The 17,524-nt window shown below is 39.5% G+C and overlaps 1 protein-coding gene across 1 annotated transcript in view; it reads left to right on the top strand.

The window, feature by feature from the left end:
- The window catches only part of LOC122815150 (probable E3 ubiquitin-protein ligase HERC1), a 5,886,073-nt gene that overhangs the window by 4,120,633 nt on the left and 1,747,916 nt on the right, over positions 1-17,524 (top strand). Inside the window, exon 52 of the mRNA XM_044087407.1 lies at positions 13,828-13,955. Within this exon, the coding sequence (XP_043943342.1) occupies positions 13,828-13,955 (128 nt within the window). The remainder of the gene's footprint in view (positions 1-13,827; positions 13,956-17,524) is intronic.

Below are 17,524 nucleotides of genomic sequence, written 5' to 3'. Positions count from 1 at the left end.
ACGTTTAGGACAACTCAGGCAACAGAAAGTAGAAAGGGCCGTCACCAAGCTTAGGGAGCCTATAACAAGAAGGTAACAAGGGATCATGTAGCGGTATTAAAAATGCTTGGGAAATTCTATGAAAGTCTGTATAAAGCAGAAAAATATTTATTTATTGACATTTGTTAACTGGGTTGGTCCATCTGGGCTGGTGGCCCATTTTCAGTGGAGACCCGAGGAGAAAAGCTCCAACAATATTACACAGAAGTTTAAAAAATTAAGTGAGAAAGTTTGTTTGTGTCTTTCGGCTTTTACCGGTTAGGGGTCGCCACAGCTGAACTCAGGTCCGCTAATGATTGGTAGTTGATTTTTACGTGCCAAGTTACCAGCCCTGATGCACAACCTTCAACGAAGGTACGCCCATTCACGCATGTCTCCATGCAGAAGACGCTCTAGCTGAGAATCGAACCGGACAGCGTCTGAGAAAGTATTGACAATAAATCATTTCAATTAGAAAGTCAATTACACAAAGTTAAAACACACTCAAGCTTGTAACAAAGACATCATATTTTTTGCAGACTAACAATAATATTTGCATATTTACAGCAGGAGTTTTTTCTTTTTTTCAACAGTGTATTTGACTTATTTAGTAAGTATACCCAAAAGTAGAGTACATTGTTAGTAGAGGGAGTGTTATGAATAGGGTTGAGAAAAGGAGGGAAATGGGAGTTAAATAGGGCCTTGACAGGGACAGAGTTTGGAGTTAAATAGATGAAGTTTGATTTTTTTTTCTTTAAAGTGAGATGGGTGCATTATGGAATGTATATCTATTGGGGGTTTATTCCAAGCATGGGCAATGGAGTGTTTGCCTATTGCTTTTTTGGGTTGATAGATGTCAAGTAATTGCTGATTAGAGGTACGAAGAGTCCGAGGTGGAGAATAGGTTGAGATGAGTGATGAGAGTGCAGGACAGGATGCTCGTTTGTAGAGGATAGAGTGTAACATTTGGAATTGTGACAGTAGTAGTAGTTGGAATATGGAAATCAGGAAAAGATACAAATGGAAATCTTTATGGAAGAATTAAATATGCCAATGTTAGAGATGGATGAGGCTCAGTTCCTGCTAACTTCTACATCGATAACAACACCCTAAGTATATTGCTCATCTCATATGTAAGGGTATTGCATACAGAAAAAAATAAGTTATAACCTCTCTGTACTCTTCCCTCATCAGGTCAAAATTGAGTACAGTGTCCCTTTTTGTCTTTACCTTTCCAAGCACTGCAGCAATTGTAGAGACCACAAAAGTTCCTCCCAAGGAAAATTCAAGGTCTTCAGCATCTGCCCTGTGTGGATTGTCACTTTATTCCGTTTCATACAGACTACTCAGAGGTGATCTATGCCTTGCATATAAGGCAGTCTTTGACCATGCTTTATTGGAAATGCTGCATATCCGCAGTTCAAACGATACACAGGTTACTTAGTGTAAATACCTTAACCTGGTATGTGACATTAAAAGAACCCGCTGGAGGGACAGATTTGTCTCCCAGAGGTTAAAACATCTTTGGAACTGACTCCCATCATGTCAAACAGAGCACCTCATTGGTCTTGTTCAAATGCTATCTGGATAATTGGATGGGTAACTGTAAATTCACACTGGGGGTTCCACCTGTGTCTCTCTTGGACAGGGATTATTGGTGCTGATAATGGAAATAAGGGTAGAACTTGGCTAGGCTTGTTAGGCCCCTAGGGTCATTAGCTTAGTAATTTCCTATGATCTTATGAGTGATTCCTTGTGATATAAACTTCATTATTCTTTATAATGCTTTGTGGCTAATGTTTTCAGCCACTTCAATATTGTTATACTTGCACAATCCCCTATGCAACAGTCTTGGCACATTATTAGTATACAGGCCTTCTGCCAATAATGAATCACACCCAGCAACAAAATGTGCGACTGTTTCCAATTCTGTTTTACAGAACCTGCATTTGTCTGTTTCTCCCACACATTCAATGGACTTTATAAACCAATGTGTATGTAGTCCACTATCCTGGGCACCCAATGTTAGCCTTTCTTCTTTTGGTTTAAATTCACCTCTCCTTAACCATTTTTGCATCAGATCCTGATCGGGATGAGATTGTTCCAGGAGTTTTCTGTACTTGCATCTATATTTATGCCCTTTCTGCATTTCTTGCCTTCTTATCCTTCTCCTTATATTCTTTCTTTTATTTTTGGCACATTCAGTTACTGCCTAATTTATATCTGCTTCTGGTTTAATTTCCATTCCCTCTTGACCCCGACCGATATGCTTCTGCTAAACGAAGTAGGGAAGTCATCTTAGACTTGTAGTTTGGATCTGGTGAAGTCATCATATATATATATATATATATATATATATATATATATATATATATATTTAGTCCTATGATTGCAGATCTTTATAATATTGATATATGCTGATTTTTCTATATCGTGATAAGCTTGAAGCATTTTTCTTGTTTTCCTGTCCAACAGATCCAATACCTTTTGGGCCAGTCAATCAGCCTAAAACTGTAAGTTAATACAGGAAAAGCAAATTGGTTTATAGCTTGGACTTTGTTCCTAGATGTCAGGGCTGTTTTCAGTATTAATTTTAGTCTTTTAAAATATTCCTTAATGAGTTTTGTTCACATTTGTTCATGTTTTAGTGTCAATCCTTCATCAGTCCCCAAATATTTATACACTCCCTCATACTAAAGTTCCTTTATATCACATTCCTGTCCCAGACTGATATTTTCTTGGTGCTGCAGTTTTCCTGCTTGAAATGTTACTTTTGCAGATTTATCAAGACCAAATGACATTCTTATATCATCTGAGAAAGTTTTGACCACTTAGTGCTTTCAGCTCCTTATCTGATGAGCTATACAGTTTTAAATCATACACAAAAAGAAGATCAGAAGGCTTTATACTTAGTTGTTTTCCTGGAGCCAAATTTTAACTATGACCTAATTTGTTATGTAAACAACTTAATGGGTTAAAGGCAAGACAAAAGAACAGCAGTGACATAGAGTCACCCTGGAATACCCCCTTTGAATTTTTATCCCTTGGGTAATAATTTGTCCTTCATTGTGGCTCAGCTGCAAAGTGGTTTCCAGTGTTTCATGGCCACTGTAATGAAATTGATCAATGTAGGGTGTATGTTATATATCTGTAAGCACTCCTTTATCTATGAATGTGGGATGCTGTCAAATGCTTTTTTGTAATCTGTCCACTCCATACTTAGATTCTTCCCCTTTTTACAATTCTCCTTTATGACTTTATTTAGCAACAAATGATCCTTTATTCCATATGGCTTCCTTTTGTTACCCTTTTGTTCTACTGCTATAATTGAGTTTTCTTCTAAATTACTTTAAACTCTGTTGGGATCAATGGCTATTAGTCAACACTTCTGTTTTATCTGATAGCCTGAGGTGTATTCTCTGTGCAGTACTCCTACAAAGACTTACATTTCTCTGAATTTGTGCAGAGATGATAAAGCAGAGTTAATCTCCGTGTTGGATTGTATAACCATTTAATATATAAACTGACAAGTATATATTTTTTTGCACTTCTTTTGTACTGTACAGCAGTTACATATTTGCTTTGTTGTTTGTGTCCTATTTTGTGGTCGGCTACGGTGGTGCAGCTGTTAACGTTGCCACCTCACAGCAAGAGGTTCTCTGATTCGATTCTTGGCTGGGGTGCCTTCTGTGCGGAGTCTGCATGTCCTCCCTGTGGTCGCATGGGTTTTCTCCGGGTGCCCCGGTTTCCTCCCATATCCCAAAGACATGCTGTAGGTGGATTGGACACTCCAAATTGGCCCTAAGTGTGAATCTGTGCGTGCGTGTGCCTTCTGTGAAAGGTTGGGCACTGGGCTGGCACTTTGGCACTGTAAAACTCCACTGCCACTCATGAGCTGACAGGTGATCCGCTGTGGCGACCCCTAACTGGAAAAAGTCAAAAGAAGAAGAAGAAGTTTGCGTCCTATTTTGTCTGCACTGTTTGTTTTTCCCACCCTCTCCCTCAAGTGTTGTTGTAGTCTTAAACATGGTGGGTATGGAATTGCCCACCCCTGCTGTTAGTTTGATTTTTGGACACTCCTCCCAATCCCATCTCATTTGACCACTTATCTGAGTACAGTGAGATCATTTGGGTAGGACTTCCGCCTTAGTTCCTTAATCTTGTACTATCTTCTGTTTCCTTCATCTTCACTTAAAAAACAAAACAAAAAAACAAACAAATTATACTTTATTCAGCTGCTTTTACTGTAATTGTGTTTTTCCTACTTTATTACCTTATTTTTGCTGTGTGCTCTTAAGTGTTCAAGTGCTTTTATTATGGTCCATTTATTACTGCTTGTTTCTAGCCTGATTGAATTTATTTGCTATTCTATCATCTTATTTTGGTTTTAGCACTTGTGCTTCAGGCCAGTTCATTTACATTTAACAAGGTTCCTGTGATCTACACTCTTGTGGACAAACCCTTATCAAAACCCTTTCTCCGTAAGTCCACCCAAGCATTCAGAACACTACATCTGGACAATTTCCATCAGTTTCTCCTGCCAGCATGGTCGACATGGGCATACTGAGACAGTGTAGCAACTGCCTCATGTTCAGTGAAAACCCTCTTCTCCTAGCACATATTTCTTCTACTTGCGAGAAATGCATGTACATCAGTAACCAGGAGGCCATGCTTTCTCGCTCCACAGCCAGTACACCTGGCAAAGAGGAGATTGCCAGCACAAACACTACACTACGCACATCACATAGCCAAGCACAGCACACACACACCTATGCAGAGGTCCTCAATAAAAAACTTACCTATACAGCAGAGATCTCCAAAACAGACTCACAAACACATCACACACAGTAGACAACACACCAGACAACACATCAGTGTCTCACAAACACAGCCCATAAAGCAAAACAAACCATCACAGCCCACAAGACATAACAATAAACCAGACACACTAGTCATTGGTGACTCAATTGTGAGACACACCAGTGTTCCTCGTGACAGGCTTGACAAAGAGAAGGTCACGGTCAGTTGTCTGTCTGGTGCCAGAATCCGCCATATCACGCACACACTTAAGTCTATCCACAACAAGCACAAGTACAACTCTGTCATTGTTCATGTTGGTGTAAACGACTTGAGATGTACCTCCCTGGACTATATGAAGAGAGATGTAATTGAGCTGTCAGAGTATGTGTCCTAGGCAGGTATGACCCTAGCTCTAAGCAGCATCTTACCTTCACCAAGAACGATACCACAGTACCAACAAAATAGCAATTGACTTCAACATTTGGCTTAGTTTCTGGTGTCATTCCAAGGGGATCCAGTATCTGTCTGCCTGGGATACCATGGCCGACAGGCCTCGATGCTTTGCCAGAGATGGCCTTCACCTGTCACCACTGGGTTTCTGGATCCTTGCCAAGACTCTTGCCTCCCCCATTGTGCCTTTTTTAGGCAGTGTCCCAGAGACAAATCTTCCAACATAGAAGATCTGTCAAAAAGCAAATTGAAGGTCATGCTGCTTTAATGCTAGGAGCCTTAACCTGAAAATGCACTCACTGAAGGCTCTCCTTGTACTGGAAGATGCCGATGTCTGTGCGGTCATGGAAACCTGGTTCAGGGCTGCAGAGAACACCCTACTTTACCAAGCTGTAGCTCATTCCGAACACTCTGATCCTAAAATTATGTTTGGAAGACTAAAGGCGGTGGAGTCTCTATCTTCATTAAGGACAGGCACACCTCCAGACTGGTTTGCCAGCATGATACACTGGAACTACTCCAGGTACAACTGAGAGTCAGCAAGATACCCATCCAAGTTATAGCCAGCTGTAGAACCCCATCCATGACTCAGGATAACCATTCCCCTTACCTGGATCTACTTGATTACATTAAGGTACCCCCTAACACCCTGATCCTTGGTGACTTCAACTACCCCAACATAGACTGGGTGAACTATTCCTGCACTAATGAACTCACTCCACGATTCCTTGACTTCATCAGTTCTAATGCACTAGACCAGCTTGTTTCATCCCCCACAAGGGGAGAAAACATTCTGGACTTGGTTCTCACCAACATAGGTGACTGCTGTGCTGCTCCCATATCATGTTCTTCCTGGTGAGATCAGATAATCGGATTGTCTCATTCAAAGTTTCTGTCCCACCCAACCCCACCAATCATAATCAAGCTAAAAAACTTCTCAAAAGCTGACTACAACCTCCTAAGGGAGGGTATCTGTAGCTTCACACCACTGCCCCCATCAGTGAATGCAGACAACTATGCTGAATAGTACGCCAATGCAGTATACAGGCACCTGTACAACTGCATGAACTCAGCCATACCCAATAGAAATAAAACCTGCTCCTCAACAAAGCACAAACCTGTTTGGTGGACATCCTCCATCAACAGGCTTTACAACAAAAGGAAGAAACTGTTGTCAAAGGTTAAAAAGGAACATATTCCAAATTGGAAAAACTCCGTCCTTAGACTCAACAAGCAAATTTGATCACTAGTGAAAGCCTCCAATGCCAATTATGAATCAAAACTAGCCTCCAAAACAAAGGGAAACCACAAAGCCTTCTTCAGTTATGTCAGGAACCTCCATGGCAAAGCCTAGGTTTGTTCCGAATTAGTACTTAACAGTATCACTTACGCCGATCCTGTTGACTTAGCCAACCTGCTAGCAGATAGGTTCAGTGCAAACTTCACCCCCCCATCCCCCTAAAGGCCCTTTTGACTTCCCTGATACTTGTCCCACACCTCACAGTTCCATAGATCAAGTGCTAAAGGCCCTATCCAAGGCAAAGAACACCGCTTTCATGGGACCTGATAATATCCCAGGCTGTAGCCTGCACCATCTCCAGCAAGAACTGGCTTCACTATTGAGTACCCTATTTAACCACAGCCTAAGTACAGGCTTCATTCCAGCAGAGTGGAGAACTGCCATTGTCATCACCGTGCACAAAGGTGGTGCCACTACTGACCCTGGAAACTATCATCCCATTAGCTTGACAAATCTCCTCTGTAAAGTCATGGATCTCATAAACACAGATATAGGCAATCTCCAAGCACTTGACCCCACCCATTTCAAATTCGTCATGGGCAGACCTTGACTGTTCAGCCTGGTTGACTTCTCTGACACTGTCATGAAGGCCCTGGATGAGGGAAAGTCAGTACATACAGCTTATCTTGACCTGGCCAAGGCCTTTGACATAATCCCCCACTCGGTCGTCATCAAAAAGCTAACACAGGTTGGCGTAAATCCCTATCTCAACAGGTGGGTGGCCAGCTGGCTCACTGACAGGACCTTCAAAGTCAAAATAGGTGTCTGCACCTCTGATAGCAGACCTGTCACTAGTGGAGTTCCCCAGGGATCTGTCCTGGGACCCCTACTGTTTGGCATCTACTTCTCAGTGGTCCAGGCAAAGACAAAAGGCCTGTGGCTGACGAAGTTTGCAGATGACTGTAAGTTAGGTTCTGTCATTGACTCCCCAAATGATGTTAACATACTGCAAGAGAGTCTCACAGCAACTAATAACTGGTGCCAAAGTCATGGCCTCAAGCTAAATGCAAAAAAAATTATCATCATACCACTCGGCAAAAACACAGCCCCTACTGATTACCACATCAGTAGCAACCACCTAAGCACATAACCTGTAGTGAGAGACCTGGGCACTCAGGTTGATAACATCCTCACATTCAACCATCATGTAGCGGTAGTGGTCAAAAAAGCCTTTTACTTGGTTCATCTCAAAAGTAAAGGGATTGCATCCAGAAAAAAGGTGGTTATTACCTCTCAATACTCCTCCCTCATTAGACCAATAATTGAGTATAACTCCCCATTTGGTATGTACCTCTCCAAACATCTACACCAACTGGAAACACCACTGACATACCTCACAAAGAGAATCCATGGCCTCCAAAATCTGTCCTACATAGACAGGCTCAAACTCCATTCGGTATCATACAGATTGCTCAGGGGTGATCTGTGTCTTGTGTACAAGGCAGTCTTGGACCCTGCCCTACTAGAAATGCACCATATCCATAAGTCTAACTCCTTATGCATTACCCACTTGAAAATCCTGAATCTAATATGCGACATCAACAAAACCTGCTGGAGAGACAGATTTGTCTCCCAGAGGCTGCCCCGTTTCTGGAATAGACTTCTCATATATGGCAAACAGAGCACCTCGCTAACCCTCTTCAAGAGCAACCTTGATGACTAGATGGGAAACCACAAATTTGTCCCAGGGGTTCCACCTGTGTCTCTCATTGAATTGACAGGGGCGACAGGTGCTGACTGAGGTTTCGTTTTGAGGATAAACTCTTGACTAGACCTATAAGGGCTCCAGGGCCATTAGCCTAGTAACCTCCTATGATCCTATTCCAGTACATAGTTTATACATATTGGAAGGGAGGTTATTGGTCTATAGTTTTTAGGATAGCTTGCAGGGTCACTCTAAAGGAGGAGTATTGTTTTTCCTGTTATTAACCATGTTGGTATCTGTTCAGAATGCACATATAAGTAGTTCTTACTCGGGGCTAAGTATTTATTTATTTGACATTTGTTGACCGGGTCAGTCCGACTGAGCAAAAGCCCTTTTTCAGCAGAGGCCTGGGGAGAAAAGCTCCACGATGTAACAATCAAGAAAAATTGCAAAAATGAAATGAGATACGGTAAAAAATATACAATATGCAATATACAATAAAACTGCAAAAACAGTTAAGAGAATTTCCATAAAGCTCCACAGTACAATAAATCAAGAATAGTACTGGATTAAGGTAAGAACAAGGCAGAAATATACAAAAACGTTTAAGCATATGTATTAACAGTAAACTAAGGATAATCAGCAACAGAACCATTTAATGTAAGTAAAAGGTTTAGTAATTAGTTAGTGACTAAGCAGTAGTGAAAAATATACAAGGTTGACTTCAAGAGGAAGACTGTGCAATACAAAGCCTTTAGTAGGAAAGTTTAGCAGCAAGGAGGGGAGGAAAAGTGATGATAGAAATGGAGAGAGGGAGGGGTTCAAGTTGGGTGATTACAGTCACAGGTCTAGGTGCTGTACAGGTAACTTTTGAAAGTTTTCTTGAATTCAGAGAAGTGGGTGGTGTTTCTGAGAGTTTTGGGAAGCTTGTTCCATGAGAGAGCAGGAAAGTAGCTGTAGAGATTCTGTGTAGGAGATTTTTAGGTTTGTGGATCTGTAAGAGACCCTGCTCTGAACTTCTGAGGGATCGAGGGGGCTTGTAGAGGAAGAGTAAAGAAGAGATGCTAGGGCAGGAAGAGGATTTGTTCAAGACAGAATGGATAACAAGAAGTTGCATGAATATGAGTTGGTTAGGAAATTTGCATCAGCTGAGTGTCTGGAGAGCATGACAGTGGTTCGATGGAAGGCTGATTAGCTGCAAATCTAGCAACTTTGTTGTAGGTAGTTTCAAGTTTGGAAAGTAGCGAGGACTGTAGGTTGGTTAGTATTTGTGAACTGTAGAAGAATTTGGGGAGAAGGTATGCTTGGGCAAGTGAGATCCTTGAGTTATGTGTGAGGAACCTTTTGTTAGGATAGAGTAAGCTAAACCTTTGGTGTTTTGTTTTTTGATACAGTGAAGTACATAAAGGTTGAATTTAAGCTGATCATCTATTACTGCTCAGAGGAGCTTAGTGTGGGTTTTAGGTTTGATAGTAGTTTTGTTAAGGGAAGAGATGGTAAATGAGGTTTTAAGATGATTAAGGGATTTTGGGTGGAAGAGTAGAAGTTTTGTCTTTTTAGGGTTAAATATGATTTAGCTGTTAGTAAGCCATGTTTCAGTGAGGTTAAACTAAGTTTGTGTCACAGTTAGGAGTTTGGAGGGGTTATCAGCAATAAAAATTATTGTGGAGTTGTCTGCAAACTGTATGAGGGAGGACTGAGGACAGGATGTGTATAATTGGTTAGTAAAGATGTTGAAGAGGAGGGAGCCTAGAACGGAGCCTTGTGGTTTGCTCATTTTGATGAGGAGAAAAGGAGATAGAGGAGGGAGCTATTTTACAGATTTCTGTCTGTGAGATAGCTGTGAAACCATGAGATATTTGCTGAAGAGAGGTTGAATTCCAAGAGTTTGCAGAGGAGGATGGGGTGAGAGATAGTGTCAAAGGCTTTTGAAAGGACTAAAGACAGGCATGACACTAGTTTATCACTGTCTCTAGGTAGAGGGATGGAGTTAGTAAAGTATATAAGGGCAGTAGTGGTGGTGTGATGGGAGCAGAAGCCATGTTGGGTAGGAGTGAACGGGTTTTTTTGAGTAAGATAAGCTGAGATTTATTTGTGAATGCATTGCTTGAGAATTTTGGAGAGAGGAGAGAGTATGGCAATGGGTCGGTAGTTCGAGAATGCTACAGAATTTCTACCTTTGTGGATAGGTAAGGTATAGAATTTTTTCCAAAGAGTAGGAATGGTAGATTCACTGAATGAGCACTTTATGAGGATGGAGACAAGATATGTTATGGAGTTAGTGCAGTCTTTAGGAAGGAAGATGCCAGGTTTTCGGTGGATGAGTTGCATGGTTTAAGTCTGAGAAGAAGTTTGTTAATGTAGCTGGTTAGAACAGAAGTTACTGAGAAATGTTTGTAAAAATATTACTTCTTTTATCCAGAATTTAGGTTGGGTCTGGGGTTTTCCAGTTAGGACCTTTTCTTAATTGTGTTTTTTTTTTCTCTGGCTGTTACTTCATGCCATTTCATATCCTGTACATTTGGATTTCTTAATGTTTCTTTTATTCGAGTCTATATTGAATGATTGAACTTTCAAAAGTTCAACTGTCATATGGTCGACACCATATGATCGAATTTTTGAAAGTTCGAATGTTTTAATGGAGATCTCCGTACAGCGTGGAATGGGAAGATTTCCCTTTTCTGCACTGTAGTGCGATCTCGGAGTTGGTATATTTAAAGAGTGGGGGTGATGCGGGGGGGTTTTAAACGTTCAGGTAGGTTATTTGTGTAGTTTATTTCTTTATTAGATTTTCGAACTTTTAAAAGTTCGATCATATGGTGTCGACCATATGACACACAACTTTTGAAAGTTTGATTGTCTAATATAGACCCCTTTTATTAATTCAGCATCTTTGTTACATTCTACAGGATCTTCATAGATATTTCTCCAAAATGTCTCTGTACTTTTTTTTTGGTCATGTTTCTATTCCTTTTGCTTTGTTTCCCAATTGTCTATAAAACTCATTTGGGTCATCAGTGAATTGCTTATTTTGTACTTTTCCTTTAGATCTATCTGCATATCTTCTAATCTTTTCTGCCTTTGCTGATATCTTTAATTTATTATTTGCAATAGTATATGATAGATCCTGGTCTGTTTTGATATTGCACATTGGTTCTGTCACATCTATCTTTCTAAGTACTTCTGTTTATCTGTTCCCTCTTCTTTACTCATCTAACAGTGATACTTGTCTTAATTGCTTTGTAGTTGTCTCTGTTGGATGCTTCCATGATGGCATTTGATTTCTTCCCTTCCTTTCCTTTACTGCCCTTTGTTTTTATAGTAAAAATGTATCTGTTATTAATTTAGCTGCACAGTAATATAGCCTATTTACTTCTCTTATTGTCACATAAATTTCTGTTAATAATCTTGGTTACTGTGTTCATTTGTTTTATTTGATTTCTAACATTTAGGATTTTACTGACTTTCTGTAATCTATTTCTTTCATTGATCTTAATATGTCTATTTATCTCTGTAAAATCAAGTAACGCTTCTTGTAGATCATTTTTTTAACCTGGGTTACATTCTTTGTTCTCTGTTTTTTGTGGGAATTCTACAAAAAGTTCCAGAACATGTTGCTCTGACATACTCTCTAGAGCTGCATCCTGGATCATCCATTGGTCTTTTCATGTGGGAACTCCGTCATCTTTCACTCCACGACATTAACTGTCAGAGTTTCAATTGTTTCCTGCAACTTCCTTTGCTATGTGACTCCAGTTGAACTTCTGTATTGGTTTCCTACTGAAGACTCCAGAGTATCATCATGTGGCAACCGATCAGATGCTTCCTGTGCCACCAGTTTCTTCTTTATTTGAGGAATCATTGTTCCATCATGCTGTGGTGTTACCAGAGTTGGATTTTCTACACTAAATCTTTCACTTCACTGGTAATCCATAACTTCAGTTTCTTTTTCTTTAAGTTCTCCATTACTAATCCTCTTTTCTAGTTTCCTCCTTTGTTTTCTTAGTTTTTTATATTGTGAAATTTTCCGATACCTGGTTGCCTTTGCCTCTATTTTCTCTACAGATATCTTTGGTGTTGCTTTTTGTATTGATTAGTTTTGCTTTCTTCTTTGCATAAATATTGCACCATATTAAATCTCTTTTTTTTCCAGTGCCCATATTTCTTCTCCAGGTGACACCTGCTCCACCTGTTTCTACTTACTTTGGAGACTCATTGTTCCATCATGCTGTGGCATAACCTTTGTTAGACTTTCTACACTAAATCATTAACTTCACAGACATTCCATAACTTCAGCTTCTGTTTTTTAATTCTGCTGTACTAATTTTCTGCTTTACATTCCCATGTTCTGATATTATTTTTTGTATTGTGAAATTTTTCATATCTGGTTGACTTTGCTTGTATTTCTTTGGAGCTGCTTTTTGTATTGATTAGTTTGGCTTTCTCCTTTGCGTAAACATTGCACCATATTAGATCTTATTTCTTTCTTGCGTTTCTCATGTCCATGTTTCTTTTTTATACCTTTTATGCATCTCTAGATATTGTTCTTTATATTTTTGTACTTCCTCTGTCATTTTTTTTTCAACCAGCCCAAGGTTTCTTGGTCTGTGTAAATGTTTTCATATACTCTGTTGTATTAATGAATGCAAATTTGCCTTTGAAGCTTTTGACAGGATTTCTTGTGCAAGTATTTTTTTTCTTCTAATTTCTCTCTTAATCTTTTTGAATATCTTCTTTACGGAAATTCTGGGTTTCTTGCATAATAGCAACAGTACATAATTTCTTCTTTTATCTCAATAGTCCACGCTAACATCTTTATGGCTCTTTTTTGGCCTGTCAGTTTTTGTGGACTTCTACTTCCTTGTACAAGAGGGAGTTCATCCTCTCCCTGAACCTGACCCAACACCATTAAAGGAATGTTTCTGTATCTTGAGTATTCTAGCCTGTCATTTTTTCCAGTCCTGACACCAGTGCTCAGACCAGGATTGGGTACTTTTCCATCCTTGGGCTTGTGCACCTAGTTGTTTTTTTAAACCTATTTTTGTCCATGATATATGCTATATAGGTTCATAAGTGTTTACTAGTTTAATGACCAAGAGGGCCTTTTTAAGCCCAGCCATGCACCCCAGATCTCTGACAAGTTCTGATGCCTTTGATATGTGTAAGTAGATGAACCATTTACAGGTTACCTGTTTGCATTAGAGACATAGGTGCCGTAGGTGACTGTATAAAATACAGTCTGTATATCAGTGCCATCTTGGTAAGATTGTGTGGATGAATTCAGTTCCAGCAATACTGCTCTCCTTTGTTTGCTGATTTTATCTTTTCTCCATTCTGAGAGTGTCAGAGGTGTTAAGTAGGATGTGGACATATGTCTTTGTCGTATTGTAAAAAAAAAGTGCAAAACATGCTATATGCATATTTTTTCAAGTAGGAAAATAAATGGATCGCTCTACCTTTCTAAAGACTCTCCTACATTCTTTGGACCATTAAGAAGTTATTTAGATATATTTTTAAAATAATCTGAGTAATTTCTAGTATATGTTTGAAAGTCTGTTTTTACCATACTATTGCTGTTTTTTCTAACAGTGTGTCTGTATGCATTTGCTATTAGGTCACAAGCTGTTGTTGGAACAACATTTCAGCTCTGCTTGCCACAGGATCCCAGGATGGTACAGTCAGACTTTGGAATGTATCAAAATGCAGCGCTGCCTTGGAGTGTACCCTTAACTTTCAGACAAGGTACCTAAAATCCATGAGTATGTATTTGTCTTAAATTGAGCCATACCAGTGAAAAGATGCTGTTAATCAGTACTGCTTCTCTACAGTGAGAAATTTGAAGCATGGATTTCCAAAAATGCCTGTCCTCCTTATTTAATTTCCTAGTATTATACCAGCCAGAGTTAAGGCATGAATGCTATGGGACTGGTTCTGGTAAAACAGTGGTATTACATGTGAAATATGCATAGATTAGTGTTTTACATTCAGTATTTATTTAGTATTAGAATAACAGTAATTAAAATGCTATGGGACATAACAAAACAATAAGATCTCCAACTTTCGCCCCATAGCCATCCTCTCCCCAATTTCCAAACTACTAGAAAAATGTATTCACATTCAGCTCATGCCATTCTTAGCCAATAACCAACTAATCACTCCAACCCAACATGGCTTCCGTCCAGGCCATAGTACAACCACTGCACTTCTTTCCTTCCTAGAGACAGTAAATCTTGTTCGGGACTCTGAAAAAATAGTTTATACTGTTCTTCTAGATCTGTCCAAGGCATTTGATACCATCTCCCACACCCATCTCCTAAACCATCTCTCTGACCTTAATCTCTCCCAGAATACCTTATCCTGGTTCTCTAGCTACCTCTTCAATAGATCTCAAGCTGTAAAATGGGGGACAGGCACCTCAACTTTCCTTCCCACCCCCACTGGGGTTCCCCAGGGATCCATACTCGGTCCAGTACTGTGTAACATCGTTATTAACAATTTCCACAAAGCCATACCCAATACCAAATTGTACAATATGCAGATGATTCCACATTAATCTGCAGTGCCACCAACCTCCCAGAGCTTCAGACACTGACCCAAGCTGCTTTCTCCACCACTGAAAATTGGATGCTTCAGAATCACCTCTCGCTAAATGCCAATAAATCCAAAATGCTATTATTCTCTCCCTCAAAAGCTTCCCCTCTTGATAAAAACTCATTCCAGATCATTAGCCAAAACAACTCCACTATGGAGATTGTTCCCTTTGCCAAACTACCTGGGGTCACTATTGATGAACACCTGAAATTTGACACTCACATCCAGAAAAACATTACGAAAACCCATATAAAACTTTATATGCTATACAGGAACATCCAATTTCTCTCTCCTTCCACCAGACAAACGCTTGCCACTGCCTGTCTACTCCCCTCATAAATGTATGGCGCTCCTCTATTAACTAACTTATCTGCCACACTCACTTCAAAATTGGAAGTCTGTTATAATAAGATTTCTAAATTTGTCACCAAAGCCAAATACTCCTCCCATCACTGTATTGCCCTTAATTTGTTACACTGGCTTGAACTCTCCAACCATCTAGACTATCTTCAGATTACCACAGCCCACAAACTAATCTTTCAACCCTCTAGGTACCCTGTTCTATGCAACATCCTTCTCCCCTACACCCTTCAGAGAACTCTCAGATCTACTCACCAAAACCTAATCTGTGTCCGAAAACCCAGTCGCCCTGCTGGTCAACTCCTGCTATACTTTTCCTTAGCAAAAAAATGGAATTATCTTCCTTCCTCTCTAAGGACCTGTGCAGACTTTGAAAACTTTAAATCTCAGTTACATTCCTACCTTTTACTGTAACAGAAAATGCAACTGCATTCTCCCCACCTAGTCCTATAAGTCTCTCTCCAGCTCTAAACCCCTCTCCAGCTATGATCACTAGCCTCTCTAGCTATGATCTATAGGCTACCACACACATGTACATATTGTAAATATCAAATTTGTACCATGTACCTAAGAATTTACACCTGCTGTCTAACATGAAATGTCACTGTAAATTGTTCATTAGTAATGTTGTGTCTGTATCTAAAGGTAACATGTTACCTAAGAAGTTACACCTGCTCTCTAGCATGAAACATAATTGTAAATTGTTCTTCTTTCCAATATTGTATCTGTATCTAAATTTTGTAACATGGAGCTTTTCTCCCCAGGCTTCCACTGAAAATGGGCTCCCTGAAGCCCAGTGGACATCCCCGGTCATCAAACTGGAAATAAATAAAAATGTGTGGTCACTGGTATTTGCCTGAGATAATTAAGCTGATTTTAGCTTGGTAGTCTTATTTACAGGTAACAGACCTGTAGGATGTCATCATTTGGCATAGTATCTTTTAACAAATTTCCTGCAATGCTAAATGCTCAGGTGTACAGTTTCCAGATGTTAAGAACTTTTCCGTTTCTTTTTCTTTCAGTAAAATGCTCCCTGCATAATTTTCTGTTCAGGGTCTGCTATAGATTCAGATTCATTAAAAAAGATTGCATTGGAATGTAAGCCACTGTCAGTTGTTAATGACAGATATGTTAGAAGAAACAAGTGGTGTACATCTTACCGTGTGAATTCCATCTATCCATCAATTTACAACTTCTTTCTCTGAGTTTTGCACATGGGGTTGGGTACCACATCTACAGTGTCCATCATTAAGAGCTTATGTTCATAGCACTGGGTGGATAGCCCTGCTTCAGTTGTTCTTTCAAACTAGACACATGCAATGCACTGACGCTAAGTTTAGAGAGTCCAGTCCATCTACTACGTCTTTGGAATATGGGAGAAAACTGGAACACCCGGAGACTACTTAACATGAACACAGGGAGGACATGCATACTCTACATAGAAATCAGCCCAGCCAAGAATCTAACTGGAAAACCTCTTGCTGTATCACCCATTGTCAAGTGTGGCTTAATTTTTAAAATGGTTAGAATTGCTTTCTTTTTTAATTCAGTGTATTCCAAAAACATAATCATGCAAGGCCAGTGTGGGTGTGCAATTAAATGAGGATAATCAAAATAAATTTTCAGTTATGCATTGTTGAGAGGTCAGGTTGAATAATAGATTTATTTGCAATAAGTATTGATCCCTTCCCCATGTCTTCTGAAAAGGTGTGGCCAAATAGTTACAGATGCTAAGAAAAATACTTATGACACTTGTTAAAACTGCAGAAAAGTTTCATTGTCCCATAGAAAGACTTCATACAAAACAATTTTGTAGTAAAACATGGTGAAATTCATAAAATGGGTAAAAAGGATATTGCATGGTGTTGCCAAAAATAATTACTTAGGCTTTAATCTAAAACCTAAACTGTACCCAACTTCAATACCCTTCATTCTGAGCAGTTAATAATATTTTATTTTATGTCTAAGTGTATGGTCACTCTTACCATTGGGATTGCCTTCATCTGCTGTTATGCATCCAATCAAAACATTTCAGTACCTATATTCACATGATGCAAGGCCCCTTAGCCCATGTAACACATGGTTGTTTGTAAGGTTGACAAGTAAATGTCAGTCACTGTAGATGTGTTACCAGTCTGCATGAAATATTTTCTAGAAGGTAGTGCACCACATGACATGCAACTTTCTGTTAATAGCCTAGTACCAACCTATGAGCCTATGATAGGCATTATCATATTTAAAAAATTTACTATACCTCCCTTTTTCTTGTTATAAAATATACTTTGCAGCAATGTGTTATTTGCGGTGTGTATTAGTTTACTGTGGTCATTATAAACTGCCTTTAACTGTACAGGATATAT

The sequence above is a fragment of the Protopterus annectens genome, chromosome 1.part1 (genome assembly GCF_019279795.1).
Source record: "Protopterus annectens isolate FY-2018-M chromosome 1.part1, PAN1.0, whole genome shotgun sequence".
NCBI classification, from domain to species: domain Eukaryota; kingdom Metazoa; phylum Chordata; order Ceratodontiformes; family Protopteridae; genus Protopterus; species Protopterus annectens.
This window is presented reverse-complemented; position numbering and strand designations above follow the sequence as displayed.